The sequence below is a fragment of the Dipodomys ordii genome, unplaced genomic scaffold, assembly GCF_000151885.1.
Source record: "Dipodomys ordii isolate 6190 unplaced genomic scaffold, Dord_2.0 Scaffold39, whole genome shotgun sequence".
NCBI classification, from domain to species: Eukaryota; Metazoa; Chordata; class Mammalia; order Rodentia; family Heteromyidae; genus Dipodomys; species Dipodomys ordii.
In genome coordinates, this window is record NW_012267255.1 from 8331978 (window position 1) to 8356592 (window position 24615).

Here is a 24615-nt window from a genome sequence, read left to right on the forward strand (position 1 = left end):
TCTCGGAGTGCTGTGGTGTGTGTGTGTGTGTGTGTGTGTGTGTGTGTGTGTGTGTGCGTTCTGCCGGTCATGGGGAGTTCAGGAGCTGTCCCTCAGCTCTTCAGCTCAAGGCTAGCACTCTACCACTCGAGCCAGAGTGACACTTCTGGCTTTTTCTGCTTATGTGGTGCTGAGGAATCAAACCCAGGGCTTCATGTATGCAAGGCAAGCACTCTACCACTGAGCCACCTTCCCAGACCCCTCCCACCCTCCACCCAGGCTGGCTTTGAACAGATCTCAGCCTCCTGAGTAGCTAGGATTACAGGTACCCAACTCCCATTTATTTCTTATATAAAGCAAAATTACTAACTCATTGTTTTAACAGTCTTTCCATTGTCAGAAACCGTGGGTGGGTGAGTGGGTGGGGGAACACATATGCCCTCCTGCATGCACATGCCAGTCTTGGGACTTGAACTCTAGATGTGAGTGCTGTCCCTGAGCTTCTGTGCTAAAGGCTAGTGCTCTAGCTCCACTTGCAGTTTCTTGGTGGTTCACTGGAGATAAGAATCTCAGACTTTACATCCTCAGATCTCAGCTTTCTGAGTAGCTAGGATTGCAGGCATGAGCTAGCCACATTTGGCTTCTTTTTTAAATCTTAAAAGGCTATCTCCTCTCTTTGGCATATGCTCAAGATAACATATACATACTTACAACTAGAGTGGTCGTAACAGCCCCAAAATAGAAATAACCCAAATGTCCTTTTGCTGATGAATGGATAAATAAAATGTGATATATCAACACAGTAGAATACTCTCTGATCATAAAAAAGAAGGATGCTTTGATACATGTTACAGTATGGATATACCTTGAAAACATCATGGTAAGTGAAAGAAAACCAAAACAAAGACCTGATAGGTGATTCCATCCATGTGAAATATCCCAAAAAGGCAAATCCACAGAGAGAAGAGATTAGTGTTGCCAGGGGATGGGGGAGGACAATGGAAAGTAACAGCTAAGGAGCAGACAGTTAAATGCTTTCAAATGAGATAACAGTGGTGGTCCTGTGATTGTGTACACACTAAAACCACTGACTTACATTAATTATACCTTTTATTTTTAAATGTAAGCTATATGTTAACTTGAAAAAGAACAAACTCTGCCTCTCTATAATCTGCCTTCACTGGCTAATCCCTATCCTCTAGAACAAGGAACAGGCCTTCTGCTTCTCTCACATGTAGCTCTTTTAGAATCCACAAACACTTGTGTAGAACCTTTGTTTTCTTTTTCAGGGCTGTGGGCTATTCCTCAGAATAAAATTATCACCAGGCCTCCTCACTTTAGTGTTTCTTCTTTGCCTAAGATAACAACACTAATGCTAATCCATAATATTCTAAGCACTTCTAAGTGTTTATTATACTTGACAAGCATTTTATAGCTCTGATTGTTATTACCTCATACAATGGTATATTATATTCTGATCTCTATATGAAAGAAACATGAAGCAGGTCACTAGTGGCTCACATCTGAAATCCTAGCTACTCAGGAGGATGAGATCTGAGGATCATGGTTCAAAGCCAGCCCAGGCAGGAAAGTCTATAAGACTCTTATCTCCAATTAACTACCAGAAAACTGGAAATGGTGCTGTGGTTCAAGTGGTAGTGCGCTCGCCTTGAGCTGAAGAGCACAGGGACAGCACCCAGGCACAGAGTTCAAGCCCCACGACAGACCAAAAAGAAAAAAAAGAAACATGAACCTGACAAAGACAGCTTTCAGATATTTCAGGCAGACTCTAAACCTAGGTATGATTCTATTACTTCAATCCTGGGCTAACCTGTCTCTCCTCACTGAACCTGGCTCATCAAAACCTGCCTAAAATGGCGGGGAGAGGGTCTTTGAGACCAGCCTGAACTATACAGGGAGCCACTCTCACAAAAGAAATTTGAAGGCAGACTCACATCTGTATTCCCAGCTACTCAGGAAGCTGAGATCTGAGAACTGAGGTTTGAAACCAGCCTGGGCAGAAAAAATTCATGTGACTGTTATCTCCAATTAACCTGCAAAAGGCCAAAGTGGTAGAGCACCACTCTTGAGTGAAAAAGCCAAGCAAGAGTGCAAGGCCCTGAGTTCAAGCATCAGTACTGGTACCAAAAAAAAAAAATCTATAAATGAATCTCAATACTTGTTAGTTTTATACAGATATATTCCTAACCTATTGATTAAAAGTCTGACGTTTTTGACATGAAGGGGCCTACTTTTGTTACTATTTATACACTTACATGCTAGAATAGGGTTAAGGGGAAGGACTAAGAAGGAAAGAGGACAAAACTAATACAACTAGAAAACATTCCATTTGACAAGATACCTATTACAGTCCCCTTCACTAAATCTGATGAACACCAGACCCCAGCTCCTACACACCACCAGCAGCCCACCGGTTTACATGTAGCCACTTGACAGATTTCAAGGAAGCACATCCAATTTATCTGGCCAGGATTGTGATGGAGAAGCAGTCGCCCTATTGATACGGGACAGAAAACTTTGTTCATTCAAGTTTCCACTCATCTCCAGCAAAGCATCAAGCAGTGCGGCCGCTTGTGTTCAGCCATGATGACTGAAGTCAAAGCCTCTTTTCCAAATAAAAGCTAGTCTTTCTCCTCCAAATGTTCTGCAGCAGGTTATGTCCAGGCTTTTGCTGCCTCTCTCTCTCTCTCCTCTCTCCTCCTCCCTCCCTCTCTCCTTCCCTTTTTCTCTTTTCATGGGGGGGATGGGGGAGATGGGGAGGACTTACTACTAAAAAAAAAAAGCAAAAAACCCCACCACATATGAGAAGAAAAAAAGAGAGGCATGCTTTACAAAACAGCTATTTCAAAATCATGATTTTTTAAATTAGAAAAAAAAACTATACAGAATGTGGAATGGAGAGGAAAAAATGTCTCATGTGGGTTGTGCCGGCCTGCAGCTGCTCCTCATTAAGGCTCCTCTTTACTCCTTCTGGGCTAGTTTCCAGCAGAAAATTCTTTTAACAGATCTCTGCTTTCAACCCACTTTCTTCTTGCTCTGGGCCTCTCAGGGGCCCCCCAATCCGCAGTGGCAGCCTGCCCTGGCTAAGCTCTCGAGGGGGGGGGAACTGTCGTTAAGGTAAATGAGGTAAGGGCAGGGGGAAAAACTAACAAAATCCAGAAACCAAATTAAGCATCAGTCAGTAACAAAGGTCTTCAGTTTGAATGAATCCAAATCAGTCTGTTCTTTCCTGTGACCATAATGCCAGCTTCGTTTCCTGCCCTCTCCTTCTCCCCCCCCAACCCCATCCTGTTAAAAGTAGATAAAAAATAATAATAACAATAATTGCTAACAGCCAAAGCTAGCTGTTACTAGTGAAAGTTCCTATGTAACTTTGAATTCCCAAAGCTCAGGCGACACACTTCTTCAGGGTGTCCCAGAGCCACACAACCAATCTAAGTCCTTTGGTGGCATCATCGTCCCTCTCTGCCCAGGATCTTCAGTCCCACAGCTCATCAGTCAACCTGTTAATTCTATAACTTGGTGCAAAGGTAACTAACTAGGTTATGCTAATTACTGACTTGGTTTTTAAAAACAAATGCTTCCTGGTAAAGAGGAGAAGAAGAAAAAAAACTCAGTCATATTGACTTCTTGCCTTTCCTAGTCCCCTCCCCCCCACCCCTTCCTCCAGAAAAGACACATTATAGCTTACTCAGCAATGAGAGAGAAAGAGTACTGTTGTGTAGAGGAGGCCCAGAATGGGCTGTTCATGGCAAAACTACCTTCTAGGACCTTGCTAGTTTAATATAAAGGACAAGTACACAATCAACCTTCCCCATACCCTCCTATGTCTGTCTCTGTCCCTCTATTCCTGTCTCCCTGTCTCTGTCTCCCTCTCTTACACACACACTTTTTTAAAATCAAAACTGACATACACAGACTAGCAAATACTGCAGAGTTGCCCATTTTCCATGTAAATTTGCTTCCTGGACACACATTTCTGCCTTTCTTGTAGAAGTAGTTCAGAAAATGTTAATCTTGATTCCCACATTAAGCTGAATGCTTGCAAATTAAAAGTTTCCCACAGGAAAAAGAACTGCATGGGGAGGGGGCGGGTTGTGAAGCTGGGAACTGCCTTCTGGGGCCTCACCTCACTTGGATTGTACATGTTTAGGTTTTTCCATACCCTATCTGAATAAAGTAGTAAGCACTCACCAATTTTAATAAATCCAAACCAAAGGAAAGCTGAAGTGGTACAGCCATGACAGCTATATCCTCACAGCTCTACTCCTCTTCACTGCGCACAGAAATCACAAACTACTGGCTGGACACTGGTGACTCACGTCTGTGATCCTAGCTTACTCAGGAAGCTGAGAGCTAAGGATCTTGATTAGAAGCTAGCCCAGGCAGGAAAGTCCATGAAACTCTTAACAATAATTAATCACCAAAAAGCCTTGGGTGAAAAAGCTAAGGGACAGACCCTAGGCCCTGAGTTCAAGCCTCAGGACAGGCACAAAAAAAAAAAGGAATCACTACAACGGGAAACCATGCTTTATTTACACAAGAACTCTGCAAACTCTCTTATCTTCCAGTTTACAGTCTGAACTCATTTATCAGTGTCAAACTGAGCTGACTGTCAAAGAGCACACAAACAGAGCTGAAAGATTTGTGTTGCTGCTATAAGTGAAGGTGGTTTTTCTTCTGTCTTCTTGCACACAATAAATACCTTACCATAGGTAACTGCTTTGGATAGTCATAAAACATCTACAGGTGAGGGGGGAGAAGGATTGGGACTGGGGGGCGGAGGGGGGAGGCTGGGAAGGGATGTGAAGGGTAAACAAAGGAGGAGGCTGCAATGCTTGGTAAGAAATGTACGCATTATCCTGCCCATGTAATTGTAATCCCTCTGTACAGTATGTTCACAAATAAAATAAAATAAAAATTAAAAATTAAAAAAATAAAACATCTACAGGTGAGGCACATCTAGTCACACAATTTTATAAAAGGTATCCTTCATAGTAACAAACAGTAGAACAAAAATGAACAAGTTCAGATAGCTGTTCCCAAGCTATGGGCTACAGAATTACTGCAAGGGACCTGCAATAAATCATTCTCTAAATAATGCTTGTTTCATTCTTAAGTGTATGTTAAATACATTATTAAGACATAAATGATTATTAAAATATAAAGGTAAACTGAGCTCATGCCTGTAATCCTAGTTACTCAGAGATCTGAGGATCAAGGTTTGAAGACAGCTCAGGCAGGAAGTCTATGAGATTCTTATCTCCAATTAACCATCAAAAAGCTGGAAGTGAAGTTGTGACTCAAGTGGCAGAGCGCCAGCCCTGAGTGAAAGAGCTAAAATTCCTTCAAACCTCTGCTTAAATGTTAATTTCTACTGGGTAATCAAAGCATTTAAGAAGCTAAGGCAGAGGGATTGCCAGTTCTAGGACGATTTGGGCAACATGGTAAGGATCTGCTGAAGAAAGAAAGGAATGGAGGAAAGGAAAGAAGGAAGGAGAGAGGAAGAGAAGGAGAGAAGAGGGGAAAGAAAAGAAAAGGAGAAGAAGAAAATAGGTTTCTTCTAAGAAACAGCCCAGATACATGTTTCCATAAATATGAGCTATGTCGCTCCTGTCTTTACTGTGATTGTATGGCTTCCCCATTAGACTAGAATTATTCAACAAGTGCCCAAAACAGCAATTGCACATGGAAGTCATTCAACTATCCAGTACTCATATTCCTAACAGAGGTCAAAGGGTCCATGGAATCTTTACACCTTAAAAATACTTTAATTACATTTGGAGTTTGGGAACTGCTATGCTGAGCTATTTACCCAAAGGATTTTTTTAAACTAATTAAGATTCCTGAGGTATAGAGAACTTCTTAACCCTTGTTCACCCCTAAAGTATTCAAAGTGGGCCAACCCCATATGGAGCAGATTATTTTTTAATCACATTTCCCTTAAAAGTGTGAAGCTAGCTGATGTGTGCACACACTCGCCCAGAGGCATGTGTGCATACATCTCACACACAATCAGTCTTCTCTCTTGCACTTTCATAAACAATGACAACACAAAACACCAGGGACTTACAGCCTAAGTAATGGAACATGTGACATTCAAGTGTCTTTAATAGTGTAAACTGCTAGACTTTTTTTTTTTTTTAAGAGATTGGGCAGAGAAGCTCACAGAAGTTACCTATACAGAAAATTATAGAAGTTTGATTTCTGGTCCAGCATTCTACATGAGTGGACTAGTAGCCATATCTTTGAAGTTCTGAAGTCCAGAAAAAAAATGTTTGCATGCAGAACGTCTCCAGAGGATTTCCATTTGGTGAAAAGATTCCTAGCTCAAAAGTAATTGTACCCATTCCAATATCAACAAAATATATACAAATATACTTTAAAATGGCATATATTCATATTTTAAAATGATTCAAAAACTAAGCATTTCTTTGTGGATTTTTCCAAAAGAAAAAAATAATCACTCTGATAGGAATACAAAATGTTTCAATTAGTAACTAGAAAACACAATTTCAGAATTCCCTGTAACACTACAAAAATCTAATTTAAATGGCCTTCAAAAGTCAAATTTTTTTAAATGGTGTCTAAAACTAGTTCAAAACAAAAAAAAATCACATTTTCCATAAAAGATTAAGACCATGTATATACACAATGGAATACTATTCAGCTATAAGGAAGAATCAATTGTACTTGCAGGGAAATATATGAACCTGGAAATCATCATATTAAATGAAGCAAGCCAGGATCCGAAGGACAAAAAGACACCTGTTTTCACTCATTGTGAATGTTAGACTTAAAATACAACTACATACATAAGCACATACAGGACCATACTACACACATACTAATATATACACGTGTGTGTGTTTGTGCAAGATCCACTTGACTAAAGCATGTGTGCAACACCCTGATGAAACCCTTTTAAACAGTATGCACTTTAATAAAAGAGATTATTAACTAGGAAGCTGAAACATTTCTTATCTGCATGTAGGCATTAGTGAGAGATGGGCAGACAACTGGGGGGGAGGGAGACTAAATATAAATAAAACACTTTCTATATGTGTGAAAATGGAACAAGGCAACTTGATGAGAGGAGGAAGAACAATAGAAGGGTGATTATCATCAAGAAGTATTTCAACTGATGTGGAAAAAAGAGAGAGGATCATGGACAAAGAGAAAATTGATTTTTGTGAGGAAAAACTGGCATATAGAAAGCAAGTCTTAGCCTAGACCTGACACTCAAATATTCATGAATATTTGTTGAGCTGAACAGAATATATCCTACAAACATTGACCATATATCCAAACCCACGTGTGCCTAAAACAATTTGTACTCCTAACTATGGAAATTCCTTCATTTGTCCTTGATGTGTTGTATGAAATCAAAACCTATGCTTTATAGGACAAACTGTGAAGCTATAGAGGGAAGCAGAAGGAGAAAGCATAGCTATAACACATCTAGACACCTTACAAATTAATTTTAATGTAATACTATAATTATTTTCTGTCCTCTTGCATCCTTTCACCAAATACAACAGCAAGTCCTCCAAATCTCATCATATGGATGGTGCTGGCATGGCTTATGTAGAGGCTTCACCTACCAGAGCTATGCCTAGAGGCAGCACCAGCTCCCATTGCTGAGACTGGACCTGGTTTCATCTAGATTAGAAGCTTTTTGAGAGTAAACGTAATTATTAAAATCATCACTCTCACCACAGTCACCCAAAAAACCTTCCCACACTTTCATGACATTTACTTTACAAATGACAACATTTATTACTTTTATGGCAATGAGAATGGTTACTTGTCAAAGAAAAGCACATAGTGTTCACTTATTTGATTAATTTAGCAGGATCTCAGCAATGGTCCTGACCTTGATCCAGAACGGACCATCTCAGCTACAAAATGACATCAATCAAAAACTGTTGCAAAAGAAATCAGATACAATCCATTGTTCTGACTTCAGCAACATCTGCCTCAAGAATTTCATTTGGATATTAAAAATCAAAATCAAGTCCAGCACCAGCAGCTCACACCTATAATCCTAGCTACTCAGGAGGCTGAATCTGAACTGGATTCCAGTTCAAAATCAGCCCAGGCAGAAAAGTCCATGAGACTCTTACCTCTAATAAACTCCCAAAAATCCAGAAGTAGAAATGTGGCTCAAGTGGTAGAGCGCCAGCCTTGAGTGATAAAGCTAAGGGACAGCATCCATGCCTTGGGTTTAAGCCCCAGAACCAGCACAAAGAAAGAGATAGACTGAGGAATCTAGCTGGGCACCAATGACTTACACCTGTAATCCTAGCTACTCGGGAGGCTAAGATCTGAGGATCACCAATCAAAGTCAGTCTGGGCAGGAAAGTTCATGAGACTGTTATCTCTAATTAACCACAGAAAAAGCTGGAAGTAGAACTGTGGTTCGAATGGTAGAGCTCTAGCCTTGAGCCAAAGGAACTCAGGAACAGAACCCACGCTCAGAGTTCAAGTTCGAGGACTGGCAAAAGAAAGAAAAGAAAGAGAAGGAAGGAGAGGGGAGGGGAAGGGAGGGAAGGGAAGAGAGAATCCTGTGCTGAAAACAGGTCAACATGGCAGCCTGCTTCTTCAATACAGAATGGCAATAGGACATTACAGAACTTATAGAATTAGACCTGCTGACAAATTACACAAGACTAAAAAAGGACTGTACTTGAGTTTCAAGCAATGGTCTAAGAACTAAATTTAAATTAATAATCAATCACATATATAACTTTGTGCAAGATCTTTATCCAGGTCTCATTAGTGGTTTATTGGAGCTAGGAGTCTCATGGACACTCCTACCTAGGGTGGCTTCAAACAGTGATTCTCAAATCTCAGACTCCAGAGTAACTAGCATCATAGGTGTGAGCCAATGGCATCCAGTCTTGCTCTCATTTTTTTATGAGTTCTCTCAATACAGCATAAATATCTCTCTTAACTCATTCCCCCAGCTCATGATGCTATCATTAATTCTTATAAAATTTCAGGAAGAATGGGTGATGTCCCATAATGAGAGCGTTTGTTTCAGTAGAAACTCATCATGAACTCTGAGAGTCAGTGTCAGTCTGTGCCTGGAAGGAAATGAGTCATCTTTCATTACTAATCAAGTTTTGGCCATTTTTAAAAGAGTAACCTAGAAATTCAAGGGCAATGAGTTTCAGCAACATGAGACTTCAGAATCATATACCACAAACATTCTATACAACTAGGATGAAGGCAAAAAAAATTAAAGTTAAGGAGGTTCTTGAGGTATTTTTCGGGATGTCTGAGATTTCAGAAGGGGCAAGTTGCCCAGTGAAATAATTCCTCAAGAAGAAGTGTCTGACTTACACAAGAACCAGTGTTTCAAAATCTTAAAGGGACAGGAGGTTAAATGACTAAGGTCTAAGCAAAAGAGCCAGAACCAATGCCAAATGTTTTCCATACAGAACAGGCAGCTGTGGGTTATTCTGGGTAATTGAGGGTTTTGAGATGTACTATACAATTAGAGGAAACAAGCAGTGAAGGACATGAGCTGATTTGGGGTAACCAAACACTTGGCTAGCAAATGTTTACTTGCTGTATCTAGATCCTTAAAGTGAACAGAAACTGGCCAATTAGATGAACAGAAGAGACACCTGAATTCTCAGAGAAACGAAAAGAACTGGACAGTCTCTGAAAATTGACCCTGTTCTTCATGTTGGTTTTCCTACCACTCCCTCCATCCCAAATCCATTGTTTCCATTGCCTTAGATATTCCTGAACTCAGATTTTCCTTGCAAAATATGGCCACCAGCCTACCTGGCTAGTCTGTCTGGCAGCAACAGAATCAGCAGCATAAAATCAACAGCAAGACCAAAAAGGGACAGAGGAGAGGAATCATTACTCTCAGCTGCCCTCCCTTCCTCTCCCCTGGTTATCTCCTCACCCCTTGCTCTAGGCATTCTATCTCCAAATATTCAGAGCTAACATGTCCCAAAGGAACAGCTTTACAAATCACTTAGCTGTCACCATGAATCCAGACTAATCCATATGCTGGTTTAATAAAATCTTATACAAACTTGACTGCAGAGAAGAAAAGAACAACTAAGAGAGATAGAAGTTTGGGATTTTTTTTCTGTCTATATACAACACTAAGTACAGAAAAGCCCAAGAGGCTATGAGTGACTTACTTGTTTCTAGGTACACGCACTTGAGCTACATCTGCTAAAGAATGCTAGGTTTCTCCTATGAGAGACAAGGCAGCCCTCTCAAGTCCTGCCATCTTATTGGGGAAATGAAACACACACACACACACACACACACACACGTATAAAATAAAACTGCCTGTTATTGCCTGATGTACTGGTGCAGATCACAGATCATAGGAACAAGGGAGAATCAGACAAGAGACAACTAGTGAAGGACAGAAAACTAAAATCAGAGAGGTGTGGGGATTCTAAATCAGATTCTTGTCTCAGCTTACTTTCCATACTTGTTAGAAAATATTAATATTCCAGTTCAACTGAGTTATCACATGTCTTCTTTATTCCTTGCTTTTTCTTTCCTAAAGTCCCTTCCATAAAGATCAAGTATGCTGTTTAAGAGAGAAATATTTTAAGAGACAGATACTACACTAAAAAGGGAAAGCTAAGAATATCAGTATGAGAATCAACAATGCATTTTTGGATACAGAGGACTATGTTTAGGTGACTGTGCTGATAGTAGATAAGTAGGATCTAGAAAATTTCAGGAAACCCAAGAAAAAATTTAATTTAGCTTTCATTGAAATGGATATATGCTAAGATTCAAATCAGACATACATGAAACAACATACTCACATGTGCCCACACTCATACATGTGTGACAGTATAACACACACGTGTAACAGCAGGGTGAAAAGCACACCAAACTTCATTCCTGTATGGAGTATTCAGGAGTAGGCTGAGTAAAAAACCTCCATCATGTCTGCACATTTAAGCTTGTTTAGCAAATAAAGGGTGGAAATTTTTAGGTAATTACATTATCCTTGTATTCTGATATTTCCCATTCTTTACTAGCCTTGATTAAGGTCAGACATAGACAAAATTTAAGTGAAGAATTTAATTAAGTTTCTAGGTCCTGAAAGAGAAATAGTTCTCATTTTCAGGGAAAAGGAGGGTGGGATAAAGAATTCTTGCATAAAATTAATGGTGCTGACAAGCCACAATTGAACAAATAGGAAAAATTTCACACAGGATTATGGTTAACCTGGAACTATGTTGAAAGAAGTCTAGCTAAGGTCCTATCTATTAATGCCAGGCCTGGAGGCCAAAATTAATTGTTTTAATATTGGCAGGTACCCAAACAGACAAAAGAATCCAGGCAGAGCTAAGAGCCCTTCTTGTACTTCTCTACCACACACTGAAATATATAAATGTATATAAATACATGAAGAATAAAAATGAGTTAAAAGCAAAATGGGAATTCTTTTTTGGTTTTGTTTTGTTTTGGGGGGTGCCAGTACTAGACCTGGAACTCAGGACCTACGCTCTAGTCCCTTAGTTTTTCACTCAAGGCTGGTGCTTGAATACTTGAGCCACAGCTCCACTTCACTTCCAGCTATTTTTCTGGTTAACTGGAGATAAAGAGTCTCACAGACCTTCCTGTCTGGGCAGGCTTTGAATCATGATCCTCAGATCTCAGCCTCCTGAGTAGCTGGGATTACAGATGTGAACCACCAGTGCCCAGCAAGTTATGAGATCTTGAGCAAATTATTTAACCTCTCTGAGCTTCCATTGATAAAACAGGGATTTCACATTATCTCACAGATGACTAAAATTATGCAGAGACTAGTATATCATAAGTACTCAATAAGTGTTGGTTAGCATTATAGTCACTAGCCTATGAAAGAGATAATTGCTAGTAGGAAGTAGGACTCAGTCTAACACCAACTAGGACTCTGCCAGATGCCATGATCCACTCACAGAGTGCCAGACCCAACTATATAAAGCCTTAGGGAGAAAACAATCTGGGAAAAATACTGGTCTTCTCTTCATTTTGAATTTTGGTACTTTTTTCACCATTTGTGCATTATTTTTTATTTTTTAAAATATGACATTACAATTTTATGCATTAAAATATTAATGTGTGTAGTTTTTGGCAGGCCTCTCAATTTCACATCTGAACAGAGCAAGTGACACTTTCTTCCCTCTCCCTCCCCATCCATGGCCCTAGCCCTGCTATGTTTCACAGTTGTCATTTTAGCATTCTAGATCTCTTTAAGAAGTGTAGGTTAATGAATTAGTGATGTCCTTATCACATCCCAAAGAAGTATGAAGTAATGTAATGTCAATTAATTACAACAACTTCAAACCTGAGTTACCCATTGTATGTGGGCGACATAGGATGTAATAGCTTCTTAATTAATCATCCTTAATCTTTTTTTTTTTTTGGCCAGTCATGGGGCCTGAACTCTGGGCCTGGGTGCTGTCTCTCAGCTCTTCAGCTCAAGGCTAGCACTCTACCACTTGAGCCACAGCGCCACTTTCGGCTTTTTCTGCTTATGTCCCAGGGCCTCATGCATGCAAGGCAAGCACTCTACCACTGAGCCACCTTCCCAGCCCCAGCATCATTTTTTTTTAAATATTTTTCTCTGAAGGATATTTCATGAGTCAAAGACAGCATTCTTCATTTTATGTTAAAAATTGCAAAAGTAGGGCTGGGAATGTGGCTTTGTGGTAGAGTGCCTGTCTAGCATGCATGACGAATCCCTGTGTTCTATTCCTCAGCACCACATACGCAGAAAAAGCCAGAAGTGGCACTGTGCCTCAAGTGGTAGAGTGCTAGCCTTGAGCAAAAGAAGCTCAGGGACAGTGCCCAGGCCCTGAGTTCAAGCCCCATGACCAAAAAAAGAAAAAAAGAAAAGAAAAATGCAGAAGTAGCAACAACAGAAGTAGCAGTAGTGGCAGCAGCTGATCTGGTGGATCATACCTGTAATCCTACCTACACAAGAGCCTGAGATTTGAGGATTGTGGTTCAAAGCCAGCCTGGGCAGGGAAGTCCATGGACATTTATCTCCAATTAACCAGCAAAAAGCTGAAAGTAAGGCTGTGTTTCACGTGGTAGAGCTCTAGTTTTTAGTGAAAAAGCTAAGGGACCACACCTGAGGTGCTCAGTTCAAGCCCCAGTACCAACACACACACACACACACACACACACACACATACATACATACACACACACACACACACACACACACACACACCCCTACCACTACTATTACAAAGAAAAATTATCACAGGAATGAGTAAAGGACTAAAATAGCCCAGCTCCTGCTATTATCTGCAGAAAAACTGTCCATATATGATATGTGGTTAACTAGGGCACCCTACTTGAAGGAGCAAGGTTGGCAGAACTAGTTTCAGCAAGAGAAGAAAGTATTCTAACAGTAGATCTCTTTCCCTGAGTCTGTCTTTGATCTGGCACTGCCTATGCACAGAATTGTGCCTCACTAACAAGAAGGTGATGAAAGGAGCAAAGGTTGAGTCAGCTATAACTTCAGAAAATGCCTTCCCAGGGAGCACCGCCCCAGCACAAGCACTGGCCATGCACCCTCCACCATATGCTGGGTCCTGAGGCAGTGTGGGTCTCTGTTCTCTACTACAGTGGCTAAATTTGTCAAAAGGACAGTGAAGACAATGGCTCCAGTCTTCTTAGATGAGTTTGGGAAGCTTGGGAGGCCTGGCAAAAGAAATTCTTAATGGTATTGTCAAATGCTTATTATAGCTAGCAGGCAAGACCTGGATGCAATGTGAGATAAAACTTGCAAAGGTGAGCCGGGCGCTGGTGGCTCACGCCTGTAATCCTAGCTACTCAGGAGGCTGAGATCTGAGGATTGCGGTTCAAAGCCAGCCCGGGCAGGAAAGACCGTGAGACTCCTATCTCCAATAAACCACCAGAAAACCGGAAGTGGCGCTGTAGCTCAAGTGGTAGAGCGCTCACCTTGAGCTGAAGAGCTGAGGGGCAGTGCCCAGGCCCAGAGTTCAAGCCCCAAGGCCGACAAAAAAAAAAAAAAAACAACTTGCAAAGGTTTTGTTGCTGTTACTTATTTTGGGAGCCAGTACTGGGGATTGAACTCATGGCCTTATGCTTTTGCTTGGCATTTTTGCTCAAAGCTGGCACTCTACCACTTGTGCCACAGCTCCACTTCCCACTTTTTGCTGGTTAATTGGAAAGAAGAGTCTCTCAGATCTGTCTGCCTGGTCTGTTTTGAACCATGATCCTCAGATCTCAGCCTCCTGAGTAGCTAGGATTGAAGGCATGAGCCATTGATGCTCAGCTAAACTTGTGTTTTATGAACATTTAGATAGACACAAAGTAGAGAATCTTGAGGACAAGCTCCCATCCAGGAGCTTCTTTTTGTTGTTTCAAGTACTGTACCATATACCTCTTATGTGATATGTAAGAAATGCTGAAATATCTCATTCTAGTCGAAATACTCACCCCTAAAAACAATTCCAGAGCCAGTAGGAGGCTGGATCTGAGGATAACAGTTCAAAGCCAGCCCAAGCAGGAAAGTCTATGAGACTCTAATCTCCAATTAGCCCAATAAAAGCTAGAAGTGGAGTGAAGCTATGGCTCAATTGGTAGAGCACCAGCATTCAGCCAAAAAAGCTACAGGAGGGCTGGGAAGGTGGCTCAGGGGTAGAGTGCTTGCCTTGCATTCATGAGGCCCTGGGTTCGATTCCTCAGCACCATATAAGCAGAAAAAAATAAAAGCCGGAAGTGGCACTGTGGCTCAAGTGTCAGAGGGCTAGCCTTGAGCTGAAGAGCTGAGGGATACCACCCAGGCCCAGAGTTCATGACCAAAAAAAAAAAAAAAAAGCTACACCACAGGACAGTATCCAAGGCCTGAGTTCAAGCCCCAGTATACCTACACAAAAATAATAATAATAGTAATAACAATAATGGCAAAGATCCTTCAACAAACTTCCTTGACAATTATAAACTCTAGACAAGATAATTAAAGGCACCAGAAAAATCAAAAGCCAGAAGAAATGGTAAGAAATATGGGAGAGAAAAGGAAGCAAATCATTGAGAAATCTGCATTTATACTGCCTCCTCTGTAGAAGGAGCTCTCCAATACATTCAACACAAGAGGAAGAAAGTACAAATCAACAAGAAGGTGTTCCTAGGTGAAGAGCCAGGGGTATCTGGAGCTATCAAAGCAGCTGGAATTTGTGAAGAGAAATTCTAGAAAGGCTAGAACCACTGAAGGAATAGTTCATGTACACAACTCTTCCATTCAGAGACCCAGAGAAAGAGAGGGCTGGAAGGCTGAAAAGGACTCCTGGTTAGAATTCACATTCTGTCAAATTAAGAGAGTCTGGATAACACTCCTTGGGGCTGGATAAACCCTCACACAGTCCACTGATCCTCTCAAGGGTCACACGTTTCAGAATTAAGGATTCTCTCCCAGGACTAAATTTTATGTGGGCTAAGTGTACAACAGAAGCTTCAACCCGAGCCTTCACAGGATCAAGGCGGTCTGCCAGGAATAAAACTGTCTACTAGGACAAGAGGAGTCAGCACACCTTAAGGAAAGAAAAACTTTACATCCATCAGCCACAATGTCCAGTCAATAGTTCAAAGCTACTGCACATATGAAGTAAAGGGAACTTAAATCTATAGTCAAGAGAAAGAGCAGTTGATAGAAACATACCCACTGACACACAGATGCTGAGAACCAACTGACAAGGATGTTAAGTAACTGGTAAAACACATCCTCAAAATATGTATTTTATAAACAGTGTAACTCACAACCTGCCTCATAACTCACTTACCTCTAATATCCCAGTGAACTTGAGTAGCTCATGACTTTTAATCAAAATAGGATTTGGAATGGTTTATATTTGAAAGCCTGGAGCAAACAATGTTTAAGTAATTAATTATATCCAAAGTTAATTACATATTTACACCTCTCAGAAGGACAAGGAGAAAATAAAATGCCTTATTTTTCTGTAGAGAGCGGCTTTATTAAGACCTGACAGCAATGCCTGAGCAGCAATAACTGAGTTTTATTCAATATCCCACAGTTCCTTCTTGTCTGGAATCATGATCATCATGATCACAGACTGATAGGGCTCTTAGGATCCTAACAGTGAGAAATAACATCTAACATCTGAGCTGTGTACAAAACTCATTTAAAAGTACTTATCCTCCTCTGTCAAAATGATCTTATTGAGAGTTTCTAGAATTTCTATAAACAATCATTATATTTTAGCTGAATCAGTAGCATAATGCCATTTTAGCAGGTAGTCAAATGCCTCCTACTTTAAAACAATCCCACCCATCCCCCAAAAAGGATTTGGCTTCAACATTTTTTTCTTAATCCACAAAGCAGTCTCATGAACAAAAAGATAACCACATGCCCTGCATGCCCGATGTAATTTTTATAAACCTGCTGTTATAATATGTATTTACTATTATGTAAAAATATTTGCTGAACAAGTTAGAATACCTTCTTTCCCCCGGGGGGGGGGGGGGGGGGGGGGGGGGGGGAAGGGGGGGGGTAGGGGCTCAGCAAACGTAGTGCCTAGTTGAATGAATGAAGCCAAGTGCAAAGTAATTTTGCTTACACACACAGCGCGTGTGTGTGTGTGTGTGTGTGTGTGTGTGTTGGTACTGGGGCTTCAACTCTTGCTTGGTTTCTTTGCTCAAGGCTGATGTTCTATCACTCCTTTCACATCTCCACTTCCAACATTTTGCTGATTAACTGGAGATAAGCATGGACATTCCTACTTGGGCTGGCTTTGAACCCTGATCCTCAGATCTCAGCTTCCTGAGTAGCTAAGATTACGGGTGTGAGCCACCAGTGCAGAGCTTTGGGTTATAACTTTGCTTAAAATTCTGTAAAGTTGGTGCAGCTTTGGGGAATGAAAGGTTTGGCCTCTCTGGAAGTGTTCTTACTTCTTTTCCTGTGTCCATCCATGACCCTAAAATTCCCTTCATGAAGGTAAACACTCTCTTTTCCTAAGTTCTGTTGTTTAGATTGGTCACCCAAAATGATGGTTTTGTCAAATTGTTTTCCTACTCTCCCTTTCTTAGGAAGCGTTTCCCTCACACACAGCCAGCTGCATCATGTGTGAGGGAGACACTCAGCACTGGACTCCTAAGTGCCCATCCTTTCAACAATTCACAGGTGGCTGAGGACAGCATTCAGGCTGCTCCCATTTTACCAGCCACAAAGTGAGTAGTGGCTTCCAATTCTTCCAGAACTTGAAGGCAACCTTGCCTTCCTGACCTTGCTTACAGAGTTTGAGACTAGAAACTCACAAAACTACTTCTCATCCTAAGTGACCCTTGGTGTCCTCTCCTAGTCAGCATGCAGATATTATCATCCCTTAGCTACCTTCTCCTCATGCCAGACCATAAATATACAGGCCAACATTTAGAACCTATGTGAAACTCTCACTATACAAGTCACCAAGTTGAATTCTGTCCAAATTAACTTGTTACTCTGTATGGTACTGCCAACCTGGACACTACATGAGGAAAATAAATTCTTATTGGAAAGAACCAATAACGTATTTAAAACACACACATGTGTGTGCACACGCACGTGTGATGTATACTAAAGCCAGGTACTGGTGGTTCAAACTTGTAATCTGATCTACTCAAGAGGCTGAGATCTGAGGATCTTGGTTCAAAGCCAGCCTGGGCAGACAAACCCAAGAGACATTATCTCCAATTAACCAGCAAAAGCCAGAAGCAGAGCTATGGCTCAAGTGGTAGAGTACCTAGCCTTCAGTGAAAAAGCCAACTGAGAGAGCATGAGGCCCTGAATTCAACCAACACCAGTACAAATAAAATAAAATACACATTACCAAGCAATAACTATGAACCACATACTACAGTAGGTATTAGTATTGCAAAAATGTCTAAGACCATGACCTTGGAATCTACTTCAAAAACAATTACAAAAAAAAAAAAGCCAACAATGATCACAATGTAATGGGCTAACTACCACAAGAGAGCTGACTAAGAGAATAAAGCAAGCAAGTTGGCACCAGAGCCTTAAAGGGATTATAAGATTGCAGTGGCCCACTCCAAAATACTTAGTTCCCTCCCTTATTATCTTCAGTTGTATTTTTGTTCTTAGGGGAGAATGCAACACATGTGTTTTTTCCAGCTAGAAAAATCTAGTCAGAAGCCCATAATCAGTTACATAAAAATCTTTCATCTCCAATGTTATCTTTATTCCAATCCAAACAATTGTTAAGCCCTACTGTCATCACAGCTTAAAATATTTTCACTTTGTTGAGAAAAATTACTTCTGACTTGGAAAAAAAATTCTCATTTAGGACATTAAAGAACTTAAGTTCTAAGCTGGGTGCTGGTGGCTCACACCTATAATCCTAGCTACTCAGGAGGCTGAGATCTGAGGATCACTGTTCAAAGCCAGCCCGGGCAGGAAAGTGCATGATACTCTTATCTCCAATAACCACTAGAAAACCAGAAGTGGTGGTGTGGCTCAAGCGGTACAGCACTCACCTTAAGCTGAAGAGCACAGGGACAGCGCCCAAACCCAGAGATCAAGCCCCATGACAGACCAAAAAAAAAAAAAAAGAACTTAAGTTCTGATGTCAGACTAGATAGACATAATTAGAAAAAAAGTTATAATTATATTTAGAAAAAATAAGACAGATTTCATATTACCAAATCTTATTTCACTGAAAGACACAGGATACATGTCATCACCAAAATTTTTCAACTGAAGTAAAAGAAAAAACATGATTTATAGAAGTAGCTCAAGAGGTAGAGTGCCAGCCTTGAGTAGAAACAAACAAGTGAGCATGAGGCCCTGAGTTCAAATCCCAGTGCTAGTGCATGGAGAAAAAAAATCCAAACTATTTATAAAATTATCCTACAGCCTTCCTCAAACAAAAAGTCTGGCTGAATATATGATTAGAGAAAAAGAAAAACATATTCTTGAGTCAAAAACTATCCTATGATCTGAGTGCCGGTGGCTCATACCTGTAATCCTTGAGATTAAGAACTATGGTTTGAAGCCATGGAAAATCCATGAGACTCTTATCTCCAAATAACTGACAAGCTGGATGTAGAACAATGGCTCAAGTGGTGGAGCACTAGCCTTAAGCACTAAAAGTTTAGGGACAGTGCTCAGGCCCTGAGTTCAAGCTCTGGAACTGGAACGCATGCACACACACACAAAAATTTTCTCAGTCCTGTGTCCTGCCCTCATCCAGAATGTTCCTCTATATGATGATATTCTTTCCTTACCCTGTCCTTTATGCATGCATACATTTTCCTCCTTTACAGAATCACCTCTGGAATTGAGCTTTTTACGCTAGGAAAAAAATGGCCTGTGACTCTAATATTCACTTATACTGGGAAAAATTAAAGTTAATATCTATTTGGTTTGATTTAAAAATCATAGCTAACAGGAGGGAGATTTGAAGGATATGCCTTAAAGGAAGACAATGTAAAACAGCATATTCAAAAGGCCAGTGCTGAAAAGTCATTCATAACGTTAATGGTAAGATAGTAAACAGTTCTTGTTATCCATTTCTCTGACAGCCACATTCTTCCTTACCACCCACAAAAACTGTACCAAAGAGGTTTAGAACCAGTAACACTTCCCAGCAGTATTAAAAATAAGAGAGAATCAAATCTTGTTCAGTGTCCCATTGTGAAAAGAGAAAATATATGATGAGAAAAACGTACTTGCAGTATCCAGTGCCATTGTGGTAGGTAATACAAATTCCTTTATTTACACAGGGCTCTTGGTCATCTCGACACTGCAGTGCTAAAGTAAAAAAAGAAACATACATTAGAAATATAAGGGGCTAGGCATATCCCTCAGAAATCAAAATGTGATCCACATTCACATTCATTCCCACATTAAATCTGATGTAGGTTTCCCTTTAGAGTTTCAATCAGCTTTTCATCTTTTGGCTTCTAGAGTTATAGAAGCACAGAGGCTATCCCCAGGGTCAATTCTGACATTAATTGTTTTCATGGTCTTGGAAGTTCCTAGTTCTCTGGATTTCAATAGCCCTGGCTGCAACCTTCTCTCTCCCAATAACAATATGAGCAAATCTGTGCCATAGCACAACCACCTTGGGATTTAGATACTACAGACGACAATGTAAGAGTTCAATGAATGTTTTAGGAAGACCCAAATAAATACAGGGTTACCGTATTAAGGAGTGACCTGGCTTTAGGTAAAGTTTTAAAACAAGCCACTTCAGCAAGAAATCAGAAACACCAACAATATTCATTCAAAAAACTAAAGTTGAGAACTTAACGTACAGTATATTAGGATCCAGAAAAAAAAAAGGAGAATTTGAATACACAGGTAAGTGAAGGAAATATAATGAGAGTCAAGGCTCTCAAAAAGACAAGGAGTAGATCATGAATAGAAACTGTAGAGGAATGGATCAAAGATAACAATGAGATTATTTAATATGTACAGAAAACGTGAAAAATTCTACAATTCTTCATTCCCCTGGTTCTTTGAGAGACAACAAAATTTCTCCCAAAATCAGACTACTACGGGGAGGAAAAAAAAAAAGCTGCACTAGTGAAAATTTTCATTGATTTCAGCCAGGAGAGGAGAAAGTCTACCAAGGCATGCCACACATTTGTTAAATGCTTAAAATGGCTTACTTATTTTGCTTCTGGGGTTGAAATTTTCATTATTAAAATGAGTATCAAAAATCCTAATGAGGGCTAGGAATATGGCTTGGTGGTAGAGTGCTTGCCTAGCACTCTAGGAATCAAAGTCCTGGGTTCAATTCCTCAGTACTACATAAACAGAAAAAGCCAGAAGTGGCACTGTGGTTCAAGTGGTAGAGTGCTAGCTTTGAGCACAAAGAGGCTCAGGGACAGAGCCCAGGCCCTGAGTTCAAACCTAATGACAGTGGGGTGCCGGTGGTTCACACCTGTTATCCTAGCTACACAGGAGGCTGAGATCTTAGGATGGTGGTTTGAAGCCAGCTAGGGCAGAAAAGTTCCTACTCTTCCCTCTACCTCCCCCTCCCCCCGTCGGGCATGGGGCTTGAACTCTGAGCTCTTCAGCTCAAAGCCAGCATGCTAACACTTGAGCCACAGTGCCACTTCTGGTTTTCTAAGTTCCTACTCTTCTCTCCAATTAACCCCTCAAAAACCAAAAGTGAAGCTGTGGCTCAAAGTGATAGAACACTAGCCTTGAGCAAAAGAGCTCAGGGATAGAGCCCAGGCCCTGGGTTTAAGATCCACAACTGACCCCCTCCCAAAAAGAAAAGTCCCTAATGAGAAAGAGAAAGTTGGGGAGTTGAGTGACAATTTTGAAAGGTGTGACATGATCAAGATGCATTATATTCATAAACTGCTTTGTTTAGTGGCAACTCCTTTTACAACTAAAGATAATAATAATATGCAAAATAAGCTAAAAAAAAGAAAAAGAAAACCTTAATGACCTCTGGAAAACCAAGCCAAAAAGAAAACTACTTTAATAGTTAAAAGCTGAAGTTCATAAACTCTTTCTTAGAGGCCTCTTAAGATGTTTTAGAATAATTCATGTATAAATACTTGAAAGGAAATCAATCCGAGAAGTTCCCATGTAGCCACATCATTCTATACATAAACTGCAGAATCACAGGAGCTGGAGGTAGGGCTCAGTAGCAGACTAGCTAACATGCATGAGGCTGAGTTCAAAAGGCAATACCACCAAAAACTAGTAATAGCAATAGCAGCTAACACAGTGCACCTCCTAAATCCTGAGTGCTGTCTCTTGGGTAGTTTACATACTAATTCCACCTTCACAACAACCTAAGCAGCAGTTACTGTCATTAAACTTACTGCACACGTGAGCGAACTCTGAGGGTTAGTGACCTACCTACTGTAGCAATGAACCAGAATCAGACCCACCAGCCTGAGTCTAGGCTGCGGTCCTAACTACCTGACACCTTTCTTCTTCAGGGCAGGGTAGGTGTCGCTGTACCCATTTATTTACCAGAAAGTGAAGGCCAGGGAAGTAAAGGACCTGCTCATGGGGCATCTGATCTCTAGCTGGTGGCAGCACTGAGCCTTGGACCCAGGTTCGTCACTAAGCCCAACCCATCTCTGAAAAAGCAGCCCCCCCCCACCCCCGGCAGATTCAGGAAGAGGGTCATCTTGTCCACATCCCACTTCCCTGTAAGGCTCAAATGCTCCCTCTTCCCACACTGATAAGCCCAATGCAACAACTATAATTAAAACAGTTAATGTCAGGTTATTTCCTCCATACCAAAGCACTTGAACTGATTTTTTCATCCTCTTTAGACATTTTTATTAGTTTCAATGAGAACTTCCTGGCTTTTCTCTATTTGCTTTTTTTTTTCTTTAAATAAAAGGGAAAATCTCTCAGTAGGAAAGGAATGTTCTGCAGGCGTAGGGATCCTGAGGGGATCAGAAGACCTGAGTCCTGCTTCCTCTACCACTACCTCGCTGGACAACAGGCAAGGCACAATCTGACAAGGGGCTCAATTCCCTACCTGGAAACCAATCTGAGGATAGACTAAACCCCTGGGAGTTACTTGTGCTCCAACAGTCACACTTCCCTCAATAAGACAGGCCAATGGCATGCGTCTGCCTGGAGGAATCTTTCTGGGAGGGTGTAAGGACCCAGCCACCCATGACTCAGAAAATCACAGCCCGTTCCTATTAAGTGTCCTGGCAAATCATTACAGTGACAGGTTCAGAGAAATACAAACAACCCAAAGTCAATATGTGGCAATCAAACCAGCAAATGACTTCACAGTTTAGCCTTAATGAACCAATCCAATTCAGCAGCCCAAAAGGAGGTGGGCTTACCAGGCTAATAATTAATGCTATTTGGCTGATTTGTGAGCTCATGCTACCTTGAACCTTTAACATTTACTAAGCCATAGTTCTCAAAGCTTAGTACACATCAGAATCACCTGGAGGGTTTGTTAAAACAGTGCTAGATCCAACCCCTGGAGTTTCTGCTTGAGTAGGGCTAGAAGGGGCCTGAGAATCTGTATCCCTAACAAGTTCCCAGGCCACGCTGACCATACAGGCCTGAGCAGCCACACTGAGAACAAATACACTAATACCTGACATGAGTGCTCACTTAAAATTCCTTAAACTATTCAATGCACTAGTAGAGGTCTTGAATGAACCTGCCTGAATAAAAGAAAAATAAAATAAAATAAAATTTGAGACTCATAATTTCACTTCAGGGCTATTGCTAAGTGAATACTTTATGTGCTACACAAAGAAAAGCTAAAACTTTTAATAACCCAGCTGGGTACAAGTGACTACACCTGTACACCTGTACTCCTAGATACTCAGGCAGCTGAGATCTAAGGATCACAGTTCAAAGACACCCCGGGCAGGAAAGTTCATGAGACTCTTAACTAGCCAAAAGGCCAGAAATAGAACTATGGCTCAAGTGGTAGAGCACCAGCTCTGAGTGAAAAAAGCCAAGAGCCCTGAATTCAATCCCAGCATACAGACATACACATATACACACACACACACACATACACACAGCCTTTGATAACCCAAGATAATGGTAATATTCAGGGAAAAAAAATCTCATTTCAAAATTCAACTGTCTTTTTTCTTTTTTTTTTTGGTTGGTTGTGGGGCTTGAACTCTGGGCTTGGGCCCTGTCCCTCAGCTCTTCAGCTCAAGGTGAGCGCTCTACTACTTGAGCCACAGTGCCACTTCCAGTTTTCTAGTGGTTTATTGGAGATAAGAGTTTCACGCACTTTCCTGCCTGGGTTGGCTTTGAACCATGAATCTCAGATCTCAGCCTCCTGAGTAGCTAGGATTACAGGTGTGAGCCACCTGCATCCAGCTCAATGTCTTTTCTTAACAGAGTAAAACACTGAATAATAAAATTGAAGGCATTTTCACAATTGTAAAATCAGTGAAATGCTAAATCAAGTCACAAAGGATTAGTGCTTAAACCAAGGCTTTAATAAACTCTGAGAAACTAGTTAGAGAATGACATTTTCCCAAATTTCCTTCTTATACCACACACAGAGTGAACACTCAATAAATATTGGCTGAGCAAAATCAATCTTACATACTGTGTCTGTGTATCTGTTTGTGCATGTCTGTCCATCCCCCTAAAAAAACAGCAGAAACAAAGAGAAGTAGTGGATTCCAATCTCATCACTTCATCACTTGGCAACAGGACACAAAATCTAGAAGCTTATTTCCAATTTTCACACGTTTTCAGTGCAGTATGTTTGGAGACTGGCTTTCTAATATTCAGAACACACACACACAAAGCACCTGCTATGGGCAGGAGCAGGCCCTGAGGTCTTGGATGCCACCATGGTTCATAGTATAGAGTTCCTATCTTCATGAACTTCACTTTTCTCAGGGAACAAAATGGATAACAAGCGAATGAGTAAAGAAAGTCACTTCAAACAGTGAAATGTTTAGGAACAAACAGCAATGAGATGCAAGCAGTTCAGAAGGCTAGCATGTGGAGATGCTTCAGAGGGCATGGGAAAGGCTTGCCTGCGGAGAAACTATATGAGCTAAGACCAAAGTGAAGAGGATCATAGAGACAGAGAAAGAGCAGCAGCCAGGGAAACAAGGGTAATGTCTGGCCTTAAAGAATGAAACTAGCAG

The 24615-nt window shown here is 40.9% G+C and overlaps 1 protein-coding gene across 1 annotated transcript in view; it reads right to left on the reverse strand.

Moving 5' to 3' along the window:
- The window catches only part of LOC105987058 (neurogenic locus notch homolog protein 2), a 145608-nt gene that overhangs the window by 85165 nt on the left and 35828 nt on the right, over positions 1–24615 (reverse strand). The window contains exon 2 of the mRNA XM_013018215.1: positions 19705–19786. Coding sequence (XP_012873669.1) covers positions 19705–19786 — 82 coding nt within the window. The remainder of the gene's footprint in view (positions 1–19704; positions 19787–24615) is intronic.